We start from the raw sequence: 16,465 nt of genomic DNA, 5'->3' as shown, positions 1-16,465 counted from the left end.
TCCACATAGTCCCCGGCAAAGCCAGGAACATCCAGCTGAGGCCGGGAGTTTTCTGCCTAATACAAGACAGCTGAAGATTAGAGAACAAATGGCACCTGGTGCGATGTCTGGGTCGGGTCAAGTAAACCTGGAATGTTCCTCTCCCATCAGACCACCACCGGAGGAATGCTAGCAATAGACAAGACTTAAAGGGAGAGCTACCAGCCAAACACTTGTATAAAAGTTATTTATATCTACTAATTCCTTTAATCATCCTAGTAACCCCATGAAGTGGAAACTACACCCTCTTTAAAGATGAGAAAATTGCTGTACTGAGGGTCAGGGCTACTGTCGGGGGACTGACAATCATCCTCAAATGGAAAAGTTTCTAACCCTGTAACTAAGGGAATGAATGTTGGGAGTTCAAGGTGTAAAGAGGAAAATCTGTGAACAGAGGACCCACACCCCCTACTGGTCGGAGCCTCTCATTGCTGCAGGAGAGATGAAGGTCAGAGCAGCAAAGCAGCAGTCAAGGGGCGGGGCTTCTGTCATGGGAGGAGCCAAGGCCCTGCCCCCTTCCGGAGGGCGAGTCATTTCCGTCCGCCGAGGAACAGAGAAAGCAGCCGGCGGAGTTGCGGGCAGAGCACCTCGGGCAGGAATTCCCTGGTCGCAAGTGGCAGGTGAGCCCCGGTCCGGACGGTGAGCGCGGGGCCGAGTCAGGGGTGCGCGCGAGCTTCTTGGCCTTTGCCCTGGAATGTTAGGGTCGGGTTGCCCGTGGGACTGAGCAGGGCGTCGTCGCCTGGGAAACGGCGCGAGCCGGCGGCAGACGAGAGGGTGGGATTTCCGGAGCCTTCAGCGGAAGAAGGGAAATTCCTGGCTGGGGCCCGGGGCGAGAGGAGGCGGGACTTCCTGTAGCAATTTGAGAGCGACCTGCCACTCAAACCTGTTTACCTGTTTCCCTTCAGGCTCGCGCCCGGGATGACCGAGGTGGAGGCCCAGGGCCGCCTGTGGTTGGAGAGTCCCCCTGGGGGCGCGCCCCCTATCTTCCTGCCCTCGGATGGACAAGTCCTTGTCCTGGGCCGGGGACCCTTGACCCAGGTTACCGACCGGAAGTGCTCCAGAAACCAAGGTGGGCGGGGCCGGAGCTGTGGTGGGTGTGGCCCGCTGCTGGCGCGGGAACTCGGTGTTGGGGAAAGGGGGACAGCCAGTTCAGTAAAAGGGAGCTGCTTGGCCACCGGGCTGGATTGCGTGGTGTAACTAGTCCTGAAGTTGAAGGTGCCTTCTGGGGAGCATAGAGAAATGCTGTGCCTGATCTGGAACTAGCCAGACCCCTTAGTAGGGAAGGGTGGAGCCAATCCCGAGACAATTGTCAGAGGAGGATGCTCACAGGTCACCGTGAAGGTTTGAGTCAGGTCACGACCCTTCCCAAGGAGAGAGCCCATCCTAAAAGTACTTGTTGCTAAGCAGGGCTGGGGGGTAATGGGCGAAGCCGAGGACCTGCACGTAGCCACACGCGTCATACAGGAGAAGCCAGTTCTATACAGAAAAATGCCCACCCTGCCCCTAGGCGAGAACTGACTCACTGGCAATCCTGAGGCCTCTGATTACTGTATGTCAAGGAGACAGCCGATCCCATTTGGAAATAAACTGCTTTCCGTCCCGAATGGGATATAGCGTCCCCATCGCGTGGCCTGAAGCTGGCCATGCTCCCAGTAGTGGGGAAGGCACTCGCACAAGGATGCACATTCTGACTCCACACTCTCAACCCTCAGTGGAGCTGGTCGCAGACCCCGGGACCAAGACTGTGGCAGTGAAACAGGTACCAGTTCCTCGGCAAGGTCTGGGGGTGGCGTTGGGGAGGAATGGCAACTCAGCAGGCCCATAGGAAAGACCTGGTTTGGAGGGGAGAGGGTGTGGCGAGGAGAGAAGATCACGTAGCGGGTAACCATCCACATTTAAAATGGGTAAGACTGGAGCCTGTGTAACTTTCCCGTATCCCTGATTGGTGGTACACAGTGGAGAGGCGGGGCTTGCCGGTCTGATTGGCAGGTGGGGAAAGGGACTCCTTGGGGTGGGGGTTTGAATTAGAGGGCCTGTTGGTTCCAATGCAGTCAATCCCACCTCCTCCCTCTCCCTCTGCAGCTGGGAATTAACCCCTCAACTGCTGGGACCCAGGAGCTGGCTCCGGGGTCAGAAGGCTCTCTGAGGTTGGGGGACACACTGTATTTGGTCAACGGCCTCCACCCGCTAATCCTGCGCTGGGAAGAGGCCCGCACGCCTGAATCCCAGCAGGACACTCAGCCCCGCACCCCTCCGGTGGCTCCAGACGTGGCAAAGGATGTTGAGCCACAGAAAAAGCGGATGCGAAAGTCATCCCCAGGCTGGGAGAAGTTTGAGAAGCTGCTAGTGTTTACCGCACCTGGGGTGAAGCCCCGCGGCAAGGTGAGGCGGAGAGAGCCACACAGACTGCCCCACGTCCTTCCGTCTCTTAGCTTCTGCTTTTTTGTGAAGCAAACCTGATGACAAATTCAGGGGGTGTTGTAAGCCTTGGGGAAATCGATGTCTGTCAGCCCCTGCCTGACCCACCGAAACCACAGGAGGGAACACCCATCATTTTAGCAGAGTTTCGGAGCCTCGAGCTCATGGGGCCCCAGGCCACCCGCTCTGAGCCCCACCAGTAAACTGATGAGCCGGTGAAAAGCTCGTGGCGCCTCCTCGACACAGGGGTTAGCACCGGAGCAACTTCACTCCTGTTTTTATTTTCCCAGTCAGCCTTCTGAGGCGGAGGCCAGAGGAGGTGGGTGGTAGGACGTGAACCGGATTTTAAAACTGCCAGCCCTGGGGCTTCGAAGGAGTTGAAGACGGTCCAGTGTAGATCTCAGGCTGTGCACTCTGGGAGGGGCAGGGACCCATCCTTGCCATGAACCTTCCGTAGGATGTGCGGGTGCTCTGTGACTCAGTTTCCCCTTGGGTGACAGGCAAGTGGTAATGTCTCTACCTTGCAGGGGTGATGTGATGCAGCCTGTGTGCCCGGGGGTCGGAGGCATGACAGGGTTGATGTTCCTCTTTTCTTGCGGACGTCAGGTGGCCGGCTTTGATCTGGACGGGACCCTCATCACCACACGCTCTGGGAAGGTCTTTCCCACTGGCCCCAGCGACTGGAGGTGAGAAGAGGCAGAACAAGGTGGGCAGCGAGAGTGAGGCTGGCACCCCACCTCCCCACCCCGTGGGGCTCCGGGTCACCCTTCTGCTTTCCCATCCGCCCTAGGATCTTGTATCTTGAGATTCCGCGGAAGCTCCGGGAACTGGATGCCGAGGGCTACAAGGTGTGTGTGCTTCTGTGTGCGGTGACCGGATCACAGGGCAGGCTGGGGCCCTGGTGAGGAGGGCGCCAAGTGACACCCCTGTGCTCCCCAGCTGGTGATCTTCACCAACCAGATGGCCATTGGGCGTGGGAAGCTGCCGGCAGAGGAGTTCAAGGCTAAAGTGGAGGCCGTGGTGGAGAAACTGGGGCTCCCCTTTCAGGTGTGGCTGCAGGGGAATCTGAGGGCCATGGAGGTGGGATGGGGACCTAGCGGGAGGGGCAGAGAGGAGGAAACAGAGACCCAGGGAGAAGGCACAAAATCCAGGGGGAGGGGGAGGGTTTGGGGACCCTGGGAGCAGCCAGAGGCCCTGGGTGGTTCTGCTGACAGAAACCCCGTATAAATGGCAGGTTCCTGGGCACCGGGAGCTCTCTGGGTTGGTGAGGATAGGGGCAGCATCCCTGGCACCCACGTGTCCTCGAAGGATTACAGGAACGAGCCCAGGATGGGGTCTGACTTCCGCCCACAGGTGCTGGTGGCCACGCACGCCGGCTTGTACCGGAAGCCAGTGGTCGGCATGTGGGACCATCTGCAGGAGCAGGTGAGCGGTGGCCTCCCCCTGGCTCCCCTCTTCCCTCACTCAGCCCAGGCTCCCCCTGTGGGTCTCTGGTGTTTGGCCTCTTCCCTTCTCTTCCTCTCATCTCCTCCCCTGGTCTTTGCCTCCTGTTTTCCTCCTGTTCCCGTCTGTGGGTAGATGAGGGTGGGGCTCCTGGACCGTGAAGATCCGAGTGGGTGAGCAGCAGATCACACGTTCGTGCGTTCTTCTTTGTGTGCATTTGTTCTGAAGCGTGACAGCTTTTTGAGCCGAAGGTCAGCGTACGGGACAGACGCGCCGGGCGCTCACGTACCCACAGGGCGCAGGCTGTCAATGCGCAGACGGGTGTGTGAGCTAGCGGGAGGGGTGAAGCGAGGAGTGGCAGGGTGGTCAGGTCACCCCTTTCCCAGATGCCCTCGGAGGCCTGCAGCTGGGGAGGGAGGGAGCCATGTGGGTATCTAGGAGGAGCGGTCTAGGTCAGAGTCACAGCAGGTATAAAGGTCCTGAAGCAGGGCTGTGACTAGTGTGTTCTGTTCCGGGACCATGAGGAGGTCTGGGCGGCTGGAGCTGAGCGGATGACAGGATGAGGCTGGGGCGTGAGGTCAGAGAGCTGGCAGGTGTGACTGTGAGGGGGGCCTCAGGTAATGGCTTCCCTTTTACCAGCGGGGCAGGGGAGCAAAGGGTGCTCAGGAGGGTTGGGAGGAGAGGAATCTCGGGAAGTAGGAACTGGCACCCTCTGGTGGCCGAAGGAACAGACGGGTGAGGGCGGAAGCCGGGAGCCCAGCCGCCTGGATGGACAGTCCAGGATCCAGGGGGTGGCAGTGAAGGAGGGAAGGGACCTGACACAGGGCACAGAGCGGAGCAGCCCCATGGCACCCTTTAGTATTCTAGGGGAACAGATGCGGGAGTGGCGTCCTTAATGCCTATGGGCTTGTCACCTGTCCCTCCCCAGGCCAACGAGGGTATGCCCATCTCCATCAGAGACAGTGTCTTCGTGGGAGGTAAGGACCCAGGGCTGGGGAGAGTGTGGATCCCCCCAGGGCCGGGGACTTCTGTCCCCAAGGTCGCTGGTGACATGGGGGTGTGTCTCCTGTGTTCCAGATGCAGCTGGACGTCCAGCCAACTGGGCCCCTGGGCGGAAGAAGAAAGACTTCTCTTGTGCAGACCGTCTGGTGAGGCCCCTGTCCCCTCCTCGCCAGGAGCCGTGTCCCCACCTTGTCTGACATCTGTGCCCCGCTCCCCAATCCCCACCCAGTTCGCACTCAACCTTGGCCTGCCCTTCGCCACACCGGAGGAGTTCTTTCTGAAGTGGCCCGTGGCCAGCTTTGTGCTCCCCACCTTTGACCCGGTGAGGCCCTAGGGACAGGAGTGGGGGGCATGGGGGATGAGGAGGGGGTCACACTCATCGTGTCCACCTCTTCCAGAGAACCGTCTCCCCCTCGGGGCCGCTCTACCTCCCTGAGTCCAGCTCCCTCTTGAACTCCGACCCCGAAGTGGTGGTTGCCGTGGGATTTCCTGGGGGTGAGACACCCTGACTCCTGACCTGCAGATGCCCCAGCCCGGCCCTGGGTGCTCAGGCTCCCCCTGACCCTGCCCCTGCTTCACAGCTGGCAAGTCCACCTTCCTCCAGGAGCACCTTGTGTCTGCGGGCTACGTCCACGTGAACAGGGTGAGCCACTGCACCCCCAGGCTGAGCGCAGGAGCACCGGAGGTCCTTCCGCCCCTGCCCACCCCGACTGTGGGCTCCTTGCCAGCTCCCTGCTTCCCCTGCACCTCTGCCGTCCTCCCTCCTGCAAGGTCTCCCCACACCCTCGTCCTGCTGTATCCCTGCCCCCCCCTTAGGGTGTTGCCTCGTGTCCCCTAGGACACGTTGGGCTCGTGGCAGCGCTGTGTGACCATGTGTGAGAACGCTCTGAAGCAAAGGCAACGGGTCGTGATTGACAACACCAACCCAGACCCTCCAAGCCGGGCCAGGTAAGGGGGTCCCAGGGTGGCCTCTGGGCAGGGGGGGGGGGGAGGGTCAGGGCCCCTGACCAGCCTGCCACCTTCCTGGCCCCGACAGGTACATTAAGTGTGCCCGAGACGCAGGGGTCCCCTGCCGCTGCTTCCTCTTCACGGCCACCCTGGAGCAGGCTCGCCACAACAACCGGGTGAGCCGGCCTGCGCCCCCACGGTCGTGCTCCCCTCCGTCCCCCCAGTTCCCAGGCGGCCCCTGTGACCCCCTTTCCCCTGCCCCGAGCAGTTCCGAGAGATGACGGGCTCCTCCCACGCCCCTGTGTCAGACGTGGTCATGTACGGCTACAGGTAAGCAGCCCCCCTGCAGGGAGGCCCCAGGAGCTGCGGGTGGGGGGGGGGGCAGCAGGGGGAGGGGGCAGCGGGGCGCTGGGCTGGGTCTCACGCCCCCCTCGCACCCCCCTGGCACCAGAAAGCAGTTTGAGGCCCCGACCCTGGCAGAAGGATTCTCGGCAATCCTGGAGATTCCGTTCCGGCTGCATGTGGAGCCCGCGCTCGAGCGCCTGTACTGTCAGTTCTCGGAAGGCTGAGCGCCGCCACCCGTCCCTGCCCCCACCCCCAATAAATCCTGTTTCTCTTTACGCTTGAGCAGCACTGTGCTGGGGAGGAGGGTGGTCTGCCCAGGACCGGCAGGGCTGGGAGCACGGGGCTGCTAGCCTGCCCACAGAGGGTAGTGTAGGCTTCTCAGACCCTTGGCTGTGGGCACCCTAGACTGAGGCTGGGGAACCCCCAAGGGGGTGGAGGGAGCTCTTCCCTGCCTGCGGCTGCCCAGCTACAGAGCCAGCTGTGGCTCAAGCGATGGGACCCTGAGAACGAGGGCTGGACCCCCGTTTGGTGAGTGAGAAACTGCATCCTGGACTTGACCTCAGGGGGGTGGCTTGGACCTGAGCAGTGGCAGGGGTGGGGGGAAGGGGGTCCTGCTACGGTCTGTGCCCCAGCCCGTGTGCGCTGCCAGCGGCGTACAGCCTGGGGAATCCACAGGGACGGAGGCGAGCAGACCGGGTCCCAGAACACAGCCAGCCGGCTCCAGGGACGGACCAGCCACTGAAGGCAGCTCCACGAAGTATGCAGTTCCCTCCCGGCTCGGGTGACTGATCTCAGAGGTGGCCTCCCTCGGAAATCCGTGAGAAACGCGCCTTCCCGGCCCCCTGCAGCTGAAAGACTCAAACCTGGGGCTGGGCTGGGCTCCACCCCCCCGCCCCCAACCCAACTCCCAAGGCGTCTGGACAGAGCCTGGTAGCCAGCGGGCTTTTAAAAGACTTTATTGGGGACACATACAGGGGTGGGGACCATCCTTGGAGACCTCTCCGGCCGCGGTCCTCCATCTCACTGGGCAGCTGCCATCCCCAGGGGCCCCTGCTCAGAGGCATCTGACCTGCGGGCGGGAGGAGCGTGGGAGGGGCTGGCCCGGGCACCCCACAGCTCATGGCCTGAAACCATAGCTCTGTCACCTCCTGGGAGCAGCGGGATTGGACCTGCCTCTCTGCTCTGGTGTCAAGGCCAGGGAGGGCCACTCTCTCGCTTCCCAAACTCCACACCCATCAGCCCCCTCTACACGCCCCCGGAGCTGGGTGCCACTCACCAGTTTTGGCAGGGGCCTCGTCTGTGACTCCTGGAGGGGCCCAGCCTGGGGGTGGCCACTACCCCCCCATCTGCAGGGAGGAAGGCAGGGAGGCAATGTCAGCAGCAGGGACAGGGCTGGGGGGGCAGGGCAGGTGGGGGCAGGGAGCCGGCCTCACCCCGCGCTGCTGCTGCTCCTGCTCCAGGTTCCGCTGTAGGACCTGCTGCTGGTTGGCGATGACGCGCCGGATGCCATTGACGAAGTTGCTCTGGTCGTGGGGGATGAGGCCGATGAAGATCTTCTTCTCCGACGAGTACAGCAGCATGAGCACGCGCACCTCACACGACGCCTTGTAGGAGAAGTGCACGCAGCCGGCCTGGGGGGCGCAGCGGGGCATGGGCGTCTGGCCAGGCGCGGACACTCCCACCCACACAGGCCGCCTTGTGCCAGCACACCCTGACGGCTGTCCTCGCAGCCCTGGTGTCACTCCCACTCGGGGACCCATGGACTCTGCACCAAGGGGCCCTGAAGTTGGCAGCGCCCACGGTCAAGCACCCGACTGGTGGCGGCCTTGACCTTGACTGACAGCAGCCATGTGAGACGCACAGGCCCTGCCAGCCCCTGGAAGCCCAGCCCTACAGTCCCCCACATGCAGCCCTGGAGTGGCTGAAGCCCCGTGAGCCCTCCACAGGCAGGGACACAGCCGACTGTGGCCACCGCACTGCCAGCTTGGGGAGTGGACCAACGGCTGCAGCTGTTACACCGACCCCTGCTCCTCCTGGCCCGGGGTCCCCACCCCCACCTCGCAGGTGATCCAATGGAGCCAGAGGGTTCGCAGGCCCCTGGCGCCAGAAGGTCTCTGTGGTCCCTATGCTCCCCTTTGGGGGAGAGCGGTGGCCGGTGAAGTCCTTCCTGAGTGTACCGACCGGAGCCCGCAGCAGAGCGCGAAGGCCAAAGGAACGCAAACTTTGAACACGAAAGAAACCCACAGCCTGCTGGCAGAGACCCTCACCCGGCGGCGATCAGTTCAGCTGCAGGACAGACGCTGGCCAGGTGCAGCGACACCCACAAGAATGCAGTGACCGCTGCACCTTCCTGAGCCCTGGAGGATACCTGCCTCCCCTCATCGCCGGAGAAAGTGAGGCCAAGACCCACTGGCAGAGAACCCAGTGCCCTGAGGGTCCCGGCTGGAAGCAGACAGACCTCCCTGCCTGGCAAGGGGTCTGGGGGAGCCTCGTGTTTTCGCTGGTAAACCTGCAAGGCCGGTGGCTCCCTATCCCCAGGGAGAGCAGGAACCTGGGAGCACCAGGTCTGCGCTCTGTGGTATCCGCCCCTCTATACTCTGAGTGAACCCGGGGCCTGCCTCTAGGCCTCAGTTTCCCCATCTGTAAAGTGGGGTCAGGACCACAGAGCCCCAGGGAGTCCATGGACTAGGAGCCAGCACGCGTCTGAGCCACCATGACGCCCCCCCCCCCCCCGCCCCCAGCTGGTGTGGAACGATCCCTGTCACTCATCTCCCGGCCCCACAGCCCCGCGCCACACTCACGAAGCCGTTGTCCATGATCCGACACAGGCTCTTCAGCGTCTCCAGGTCCTTGGTGAAGTGGAACTGCACCAGGCGCGAGTTCCGGAACAGTGGCACCAGGGTGGTCTGCGGGCCAGCCGGGGCAGCTCTGTGACCCGGGGCCCCGGCCCCGGCCCCTTCACGGTCCCCACACTGTGGCAGCACTGACAACCTTCAGCCGGGTCCTGTGTGGCCCCCCGACCCCAGCCACTCTCCGCGTCCACCTGCCTCTCTGCTCGTCACACTGGCCAGTGGCCAGCCACAGGGCCCTCGCACTTCGGAATGTTCTCCGTCTGGCAACCCCAGGGTCCCCTCCCTGGGGAAGCACCATGGCCAGCCCGAGGGCCCCGCTTCACACTCACCAGTAGCTGCTGCGGGATGAGCTGCATGTACAACTTCCTCGGCCACTGCTCGGTCCTCCTGCGGGGCGCCCCGAAGGGATGAGGGTCAGGAAGCTGGGTCTCGCCAGGACCCTGCCTCGGCCTCCCGGCCCCCCTGCCCCCCACTCACAGGATCTCCCCTTGGTTCACGTAGACGTGCGAGGGCAGCCACCTCTTGGACCGACTGTTGGGCTCAGGCCTGGGCTTTTGGGGAGAGGAAGAGGGTGACATCAGGAGAGGGGAGGCACCCCAGTCAGGAAGGACGCGCTGGTCTCGAGGTCACCCAGGACGCTCACCCCAGACTCACCTCCTGCCACTCCATGACGCCGCTCCATGCCAGGAACTTGTTGTTGACGATCTGAACCGGGCCCGCGACACCACCAGGGCCCACAGCCTGTGGAAGCAGAAAAGGGGGTCTGGTGTCCAGAAGCGCCCCAGAGGCGTCTGGGCAGCCTCCCCGCCGGCCACGAGCCTCGCTCCGGCCTCCTTCCTGGCTCCTCAGCCTCCAGGCTGCTGGCAGCCCCAGAGGACTCTCCGGTGCTGGTCCTGCCCTCCGCCTGCTCACAGACCGCCCACGACTCCTGAACACCCCAGAGCCAGTCTCTGATGCTCAACCTGGGGTCCCAAGCCCACAGAGTCGGACTCTAAGAACTAGAGAGCCCTATAATTTGCTGCACAGCCGGAACATGAGCAAGACAGACATTATTCACAAGGAACTTTTAAGGGATGAGCCAGGACACACCTCACCCTCCAGAGCCTTCCAGCCACATGCAGCGCTCCCCCCAAGCCTGCCTAGCCACGTCCCTTCTGTGCCCTGCTCCATGCAGGTGTCCTTCCTGGCAGGAGCCGCCTCCATCAGGCCCCATGCTCTCGAGGCCTCACCAACCCACCCGCTGCCTGGGGACCCAAGGGCGGGCCTGGGCGCCACGGCACACCTGTTTGCGCGTGGTGATGACCTGCCGGATGGCGTTGACAAAGCCGCTCTGGTCGTAGGGGATGAGGCCCATGAAGATCTTCTTCTTGGACGAGTACAGCAGCATGAGCACGCGCACCTCGCAGGGGGAGATGTGGGGGAAGAGCATACACCCCGCCTGGGGGAGGGGAGCGGGCGGTCAGGGGCCCCGGGGCAGCCCAAGGGGCCAAATGCCCCTCTGAGCATGCACTTCGGTGTCTCCCCCTCCTGGTGAATCTGGGGTTGGGGCGCCATCTCCCACTCAAGTCCCCCTCTCAAAGCCAGTCCTGTCCCTTAGAGCAGGACCTGCCGTTGCCAGCAGGGCCAGAAAAGCCTCCAAGGAGGCCCTGGGCGCAAACCCATCTCTGCTTGCTCCCAGCTGTGTCACCTGATGCCAATCACCTCGTGTTCCTGGACCTCAGTTTTCCCATCTGTAAAATGGCCTCACAGTAGCCTCCACAGTCCGCGCCACATAAACATTTGTCACATGAGATCCTAGTGCCTCCTGGGTGGGACTTGGGAAACCAGGAGTCCGACGCAGCTCGCAGTGGCGGCTCTCAGGACCCAAGGGGCGTGCGCTTCAGAGAATTCCCCAGGCTCTCCAGCCGTCTCTTGTCGCATAGGGGCCACCTGCTCAGGGAACTTGTCCCCCACACCTTCTGGACCCATGTGCAGCAAGTCCTCCCAAAACTACTAGTAGGACCGGGCATGGGACCTGCCAGGGGGCACGGGAGGTGTGCAGACATCGGCCTTCCCTACAGCCTGGGGGCCCTGTTGGCCACACACAGAGCAGGCCCTCCGCAAAGTGGTGAATTAAGGGGACCAGCCTCTTCCTCAAGAGTCAACACCGCACCAGTCACAACCCATATGTCCAGCCCCTTACAGAACAGGAACTGCCTGGACACAGAGGGTCATGACAGGACCCGAAGACAGGAGGGGGCTGGAGGGGTGCTGGTCCCCAGAGGGACCGGGGACTGCAGGGGACCCCAGAGCTCAGCACCATGGTGTTCTGGGCAGACAACCTACTCTCCTCGCATGTCTCCCACACTGGCACCTGTCCCCTTCCCCAACCCAACCACTCTGCCGAAACCGGGGGCAGATGAGATGAGGCCCAGACCACAGGGGCTGCAGAGACCAGGCTGAGATTGACTTCCTGGCAGCCCAGCACCATGGCCTGCCTCCCCGGCTCGCGGCCAGCGGGCCTTTGCCACCCACGCAAATCACTGCCCCAAGCACTCTGCACAAACTTACTCCTCCTAACAGCCCCACAGAAGGAGTCTGGCCACTAGCCCTGTTTGCCAGAGGAGGAAGGAGCCTCTGCACAGAACATTCCGCCCCCTATCGCCCCCCCACCCCAGCCAGGGTGGTCCAGCAGACACTGCTCTGAGACCCCCACTTCCAGAGGGACCGAGATGCCACGGAGAGAACGTGCCCCCCAGGCCCCCACGTCCCGCTGTGCTAGGTCCTCACGCGCTGAGGAGGGGCCCCAACCCCCCTACTCACAAAGCCGTTGCCCATCACGCGGCAAAGCCCCTTGAGAGAGTCGCAGTCTCTGTTGGTGAAGTGGAACTGCGCCAGCTGGGAGTTGCGGAACAGGGGGCCCAGGGTGGTCTGTGGGCAACAAGGGGACCTCTGGGTCACTGCAGGGGGTAGGGGGCTGCGGGGTGGGGGTGGCCCGCAGGGGACCGGAGGCAGGTCTTACCAGCAGCTGCTGCGGGATGAGCTGCATGATCAGCTTCTGGGGCCACTGGTCAGTCTCCCTGCGAGGGGCAGAGAGTCAGGGGAGCCCCCCCCAGCCGCCTGCCTGCAGCCCCCACCCTGACACCCGCGCGCCTGCCTCTACTCACAGGTTCTCGCCCTGGTTCACGTAGGCCTGGCAAGGGAGGGCCCGCTTCAGTTTCGCGGTGGAGTCTGAGTAGGGTCGGCGCTTCTGTCGTGGAGCAGGAGGGGTCACTGGACACGACCCAGATGTCCCGGCCTGCCCCACCCGCAGAGGCCAGCCCCCAGCCCCCTCAGAGACTCACAGGAGACCGGCCACAGCTCACCTCCTGCCACTCCAGGACGCCGCTCCAGGCCAGCAGCTTGTTGCTGAGCCGGTGCTCGCCCACAGCCAGGCCCCCGAGGGCGAGACCGGGCGAGGAGGGCCCGATGGGACCCAAGGCGCCGAATACCCGAGCACCTTGCTGCAGGAGAGGGGAGTGGGGAAACTGAGGCTGAGGGACCCTTTAAGGGCAGGCTATCCCCCACCAACATACCTCACAACGTTCAGACCCAAATTCCCTTCTCGGCAACTCCCAGAGCCACATCCAAACCCCGTTCCCAGGGGTCAAGACCCCAAGCAGCTGACCTCCACGTGCTTTTCCTGGCGCTACTCCAGAACCCAAGCCTCCCAGACCCTCCTCGGCACCTCCACACTGGTCCGCTTCCTCCTCCAGACTTCGCTCCAGCTGCACGCTCAGCCTTGAATGCCCTCCCACCCCTTTCAGGAGATGCCATCCGCTCGCGCCCCGGCCCAAGCCAATTCTTAGTCCCTCTGTCCAGATCCAACTCAGAGAACAACTCTCTGGGGGCCCAAGGCCTCCTCAGAGCCCCCACCACGCACAAGCCAGACCGCACCGCAGCTAGCTGCCTGGCGCACTGGTTTGCCATGACGCACCCCCACTCAAAATTCTCCCAAAGCTCCGCGGGGCCCTCAAGACAAGTCCAGACCCTCCCCCTCCAGCTCCCGCCAAGCCTTTCAGGGGGTCACGGGCCCTCCCGCCCTGCAGACCCCATGCTGCAACCACACCAGGCTGACCTCAGCGGGGAGGAGATAAAGCGCACAGAGCCATCCAGGGAGGCGGGGACACTTCTGGAACAGGCAGTGTACCACCACCTGGAGGGTCTCAAACAACATCTCCAGAGCATTTGCCAAACACCAGGAGCACGTTCCAGCAGTAAAGCCAAGGAAAGCTCCACATTCTACTCTTCCCAGGGCACTCTCCCAGCCATCTTCTTCTTTTTTTTAAAACCAAAAACATCTCAAAGCAAACAAGGGAAAGCTCTAGAACAAGCTGGCAGCAAGAAAGCCCCGAAAACCTCCCTCGTAAATGCCTCCAAGCAGCAAAAGAAGTAACAGTTGTTACTTTTCATCGTAGTACTGATGGGCACCCTCCGTACTTCCTACAAGGTACACAGATGTCTCCGGTCCCAGAAGGACAGGCAGGAAAAGTATTTCGTGGGGGCTTCAAAAGTAAACAGAAAAACCTGAACCAGCACGTCCTCCATCCAGGCAGGTGATCCTGGAATTTGGGCAGTGGTATCAAACCAGGAAGAAAACCAGAGAGCATCCCGCTGTAGGAACGTGCTGGTGCGTGTCCCGGGCCGGGCGTCTGAGATGCAGGACAGGCGCTAAAGCCCTGGGTTTGCAGGTGCCACAGGTGGGGCACAGAGCATCTAACAATAGGTGCTCAGAGCACACAGCCGAAAGGCCTTTTCCGATCCTGGCGAATGCGCTCAAGGACCCAGGCCCAAGTAACCTGCAGGCGCACTTGTTTAAAGTCGGCTGTCTGGGAGGGGGAGCTGACCCCGCAGCACCTGAAAGATGTTTTGGTCTAGGACGAAAACACCAGGAACACTTACCCAAAAGCTCAGGTCTACTTGCAACAAGCTGACAGGCCCATCAAAGTGGAAGACTGTAAGGGGCTTAACTGCAATCCCAGAGGAACTCTCCCAGCTGGGCAAATGTGTGCAAAATGTGCCTGTGTCTCTTGACATGTAAATTGTTTACAGGAAAGTCTGTTTTCTACTCCGGAGATCGAAAGCCTTACCATGGACATTTAAAGACCCCAGACTCTCCGGACAACTAAATGGGATGGCGGAACTCGGGGTGAGCCAATGGAGAGAAGGGATACGTGTAAGTTGTGGGAGGAGTTCCGAGACTTGATATTTACGTTGAAGTTCCGAGGACACCTCTTTAAGGCTCCTGTGGGGCTGCCACAGCGGCATGCCATGCACAACGACGGGGCAGTGGAGGGAAGCAGCGAACTCCAGAGCCAGCCTAGGGCAAAACGCACATCTGGGCGAGCGTGAAACGCCAGGATGTGCAGTTTTACTATTATTCCAAGTACGCCTGAACGTTTTCGCGTGCGTTATTTGGGTCTGGGGAAGCGTGTGTAGTTAATGTACCTGCAAAGCCAGATGTTTATGTTGGGGCTTGCTGCACTCCATAAAGGCATCCTTTATCTGGGCGGGCGTGCAAATCCTGGGTGCACACGCCACGGGCACCGTGCGGACCCGCGCGGGCCCGGAGAAGAACACCCCCAGGTGCAACACCTGGGCACGCGAGTTTAAGACGCGGGCCCCTCTCGCCGCGGCCCCGCGGCCCCCCCCACCATTTCCAGATTTCCTGCCCGAAGAGAGACCCAACTTTCCAATTGGAAAAACAAGCGTGCACGCCGCTCGCCCGCCCCCCACCCCGCGTTTAAATCGGGACGCGGAGTCAGCAGTAATTTGAGCCCTCCCCGCCCCCGTACCCCACCCCCGCCACCCCAGCCCAAACGCGTAACAAAGGGGAGAGCCCGGCGCGTACCACCCGGGGGGGTTCCACGGGGGAACCCAGTCCCACTCGGGACCACCCCTAGGGCCACCCGGAGACCCCAGAGAGGAGGGGGCCGCGGACAAAGACCCGAGCCCGGGGGAGGGGCCGACGGGGGCGGGGCCGTGGAAGGCTCTGGAAAAAAGGCGGGGGGCTCACCATGGGAGGGGCCGAGCGGGCCCGGATCCGCGGCGGCTGCGGGCCGCGAGGGCTGGCCGGCCAGGAGCGCGAGCGGGCGGCGCGCACCGTGAGGGGCCGCGGGGGGCGACCGCGACCCCCGAGGGGGCCCCCAGCGCCGGAGCGGTGCGGAGCGCGGCGCGGACGGACCATGGCGGGCACGGGCCGAGTGGGCTGGGGGTTGCCACGGGCCACACCGGGGGCTGCAGGCTCCACCGACTGAGGGGCGCGGGCGCGCGGCTTCGGGGGAGACGGGCAGGGCTGTACCAAGCGCGGGGGACGCGCCGCCGGAGAGGGGTCGCCGCGGCCAAACCACTGCGGCGAGCGGGGGAGCGCGGCGCGTACCAAGAGCGTCCGCGAGGGGGCGTGGCCGGGCTGTACCAAAACAGGGCCGGGGGAGCCTCAGGAAACGGAGAGGGTGTGTGGGGCGGGGAACACGGCCATTGGAAGATATTCTGGGCGGCTCGAGCTACAGGGGGAGGAACTGAGGGGACGTGCGCGCAGCAGCTTCAGGGGGGTGTGGCAGGAGAGGCCATACCGAAGGGTGCGGGGTGGATTGATGAACGTAGAAGATGATACCAAGTTGGCTACGGGCTGGGAGGACAGAACACCGAGAGACCCCACCTTGAGTGCGGGAGCTGGGAGACTACACCAACGGACCTCAGAAAGAGGAGGAATAAGGAATAGGGGTCTGGGAGTAAAGGAGCCTACCTAGAAGTTTGGGGATACAGATCGTACCTCGCACCAGGGGAGGACTTAATGTTTGGAGGCCGTGACGTGGCTAGGTGGACCGGAGACCACAAATCCCAGCGGCCCTAGCGCGGCATGGGCGGGGCCAGGCATCCCAAGACAGCCGCCAGTCATTGCTGTGTGCCCATTGGCGCCCATACCCCAGGCCTCGCCCACCGCCCTAGGTACCTCCTCCCGCTTCTTGCCGCCTGCTTCTCGAGGCCGTTCATTGATTTACTCATTCACTCAACTGTTGCACGCCTGCGTATTCACTTACTAGAAGTTGTGTAACATTTCTTGTTTAAATTTGCTTGTTGGAATCGTGGATACTGGATAACCGTGAAGTGGTTATGAGGATTAAATGAGTTACAAGTAGTAGGATTGGTTCTCAGTATTGTAACGACTTAAATGTTAACTTTTTCTTTTCTTTTTTAAAGACTTTGTTAGACACAACGAGACAGGGAACACAAGCAGGAGGAGCCAGAGAGGGAGAAGCAGGCTCCCCGCTAAGCAGGGAGCACGATGTGGGGCTCAATCCCAGAACCCCGGATTCAGGACCTGAGTCCAAGCCAGACGCTTAACGACTGAGCCTCCCAGGCGCCCCGTAAATGTTAACTTTTTTTCTTTTCTTTTAAAT

The 16,465-nt window shown here is 62.2% G+C and overlaps 2 protein-coding genes across 4 annotated transcripts; one reads left to right on the top strand and one right to left on the bottom strand.

The window, feature by feature from the left end:
- Positions 1-572: 572 nt before the first annotated feature.
- On the top strand, positions 573-6,470 carry LOC123931119 (polynucleotide kinase 3'-phosphatase). 3 transcript variants are annotated; one of them, XM_045987905.1, is made up of 17 exons: positions 573-659; positions 945-1,108; positions 1,752-1,798; positions 2,122-2,421; positions 3,064-3,143; positions 3,248-3,305; positions 3,397-3,504; positions 3,811-3,882; positions 4,829-4,877; positions 4,978-5,048; positions 5,132-5,224; positions 5,301-5,397; positions 5,484-5,545; positions 5,741-5,850; positions 5,939-6,026; positions 6,119-6,180; positions 6,302-6,470. In XM_045987905.1, the coding sequence occupies exons 2-17, from the start codon at positions 958-960 to the stop codon at positions 6,417-6,419; spliced, it is 1,566 nt and encodes a 521-aa protein (XP_045843861.1). In that variant the 5' UTR covers positions 573-659; positions 945-957; the 3' UTR covers positions 6,420-6,470. The 3 variants fall into 3 exon arrangements, with proteins under 3 accessions (XP_045843861.1, XP_045843863.1, XP_045843862.1); XM_045987907.1 differs by lacking the exon at positions 2,122-2,421; XM_045987906.1 differs by lacking the exon at positions 573-659 and having other exon boundaries at positions 971-1,108; positions 1,547-1,798.
- Positions 6,471-7,134: 664 nt separating this feature from the next.
- On the bottom strand, positions 7,135-15,466 carry PTOV1 (PTOV1 extended AT-hook containing adaptor protein). Its single transcript, XM_045987908.1, has 13 exons — positions 15,082-15,466; positions 12,392-12,529; positions 12,194-12,276; positions 12,049-12,106; positions 11,850-11,957; positions 10,330-10,485; positions 9,702-9,788; positions 9,525-9,598; positions 9,377-9,434; positions 8,997-9,101; positions 7,629-7,826; positions 7,472-7,541; positions 7,135-7,264 (listed from the first exon to the last, which is right to left on the bottom strand). The coding sequence occupies exons 1-12, from the start codon at positions 15,250-15,252 to the stop codon at positions 7,530-7,532; spliced, it is 1,248 nt and encodes a 415-aa protein (XP_045843864.1). The 5' UTR covers positions 15,253-15,466; the 3' UTR covers positions 7,135-7,264; positions 7,472-7,529.
- Between the last annotated feature and the right edge of the window lie 999 nt (positions 15,467-16,465).

Source organism: Meles meles, chromosome 19, assembly GCF_922984935.1.
Source record: "Meles meles chromosome 19, mMelMel3.1 paternal haplotype, whole genome shotgun sequence".
NCBI lineage: Eukaryota > Metazoa > Chordata > Mammalia > Carnivora > Mustelidae > Meles > Meles meles.
The sequence above is the reverse complement of the archived record's forward strand: the minus strand, read 5'-3'. Positions and strand labels throughout refer to the sequence as shown.

Excerpts from the sequence above, each read along its gene's own strand:
- LOC123931119 (XM_045987905.1), top strand. The coding sequence starts at position 958 with ATGACCGAGGTGGAGGCCCAGGGCCGCCTGTGGTTGGAGAGTCCCCCT. Across the intron at positions 5,049-5,131 it reads TCTCTTGTGCAGACCGTCTG|TTCGCACTCAACCTTGGCCT; the intron begins GTGAGGCCCCTG and ends ATCCCCACCCAG. Across the intron at positions 5,225-5,300 it reads TGCTCCCCACCTTTGACCCG|AGAACCGTCTCCCCCTCGGG; the intron begins GTGAGGCCCTAG and ends CACCTCTTCCAG.
- PTOV1 (XM_045987908.1), bottom strand. The coding sequence starts at position 15,252 with ATGGTCCGTCCGCGCCGCGCTCCGCACCGCTCCGGCGCTGGGGGCCCC. Across the intron at positions 9,599-9,701 it reads GCGTCATGGAGTGGCAGGAG|CCCAGGCCTGAGCCCAACAG; the intron begins GTGAGTCTGGGG and ends TCTCCCCAAAAG. Across the intron at positions 9,102-9,376 it reads TCATCCCGCAGCAGCTACTG|ACCACCCTGGTGCCACTGTT; the intron begins GTGAGTGTGAAG and ends GCTGGCCCGCAG.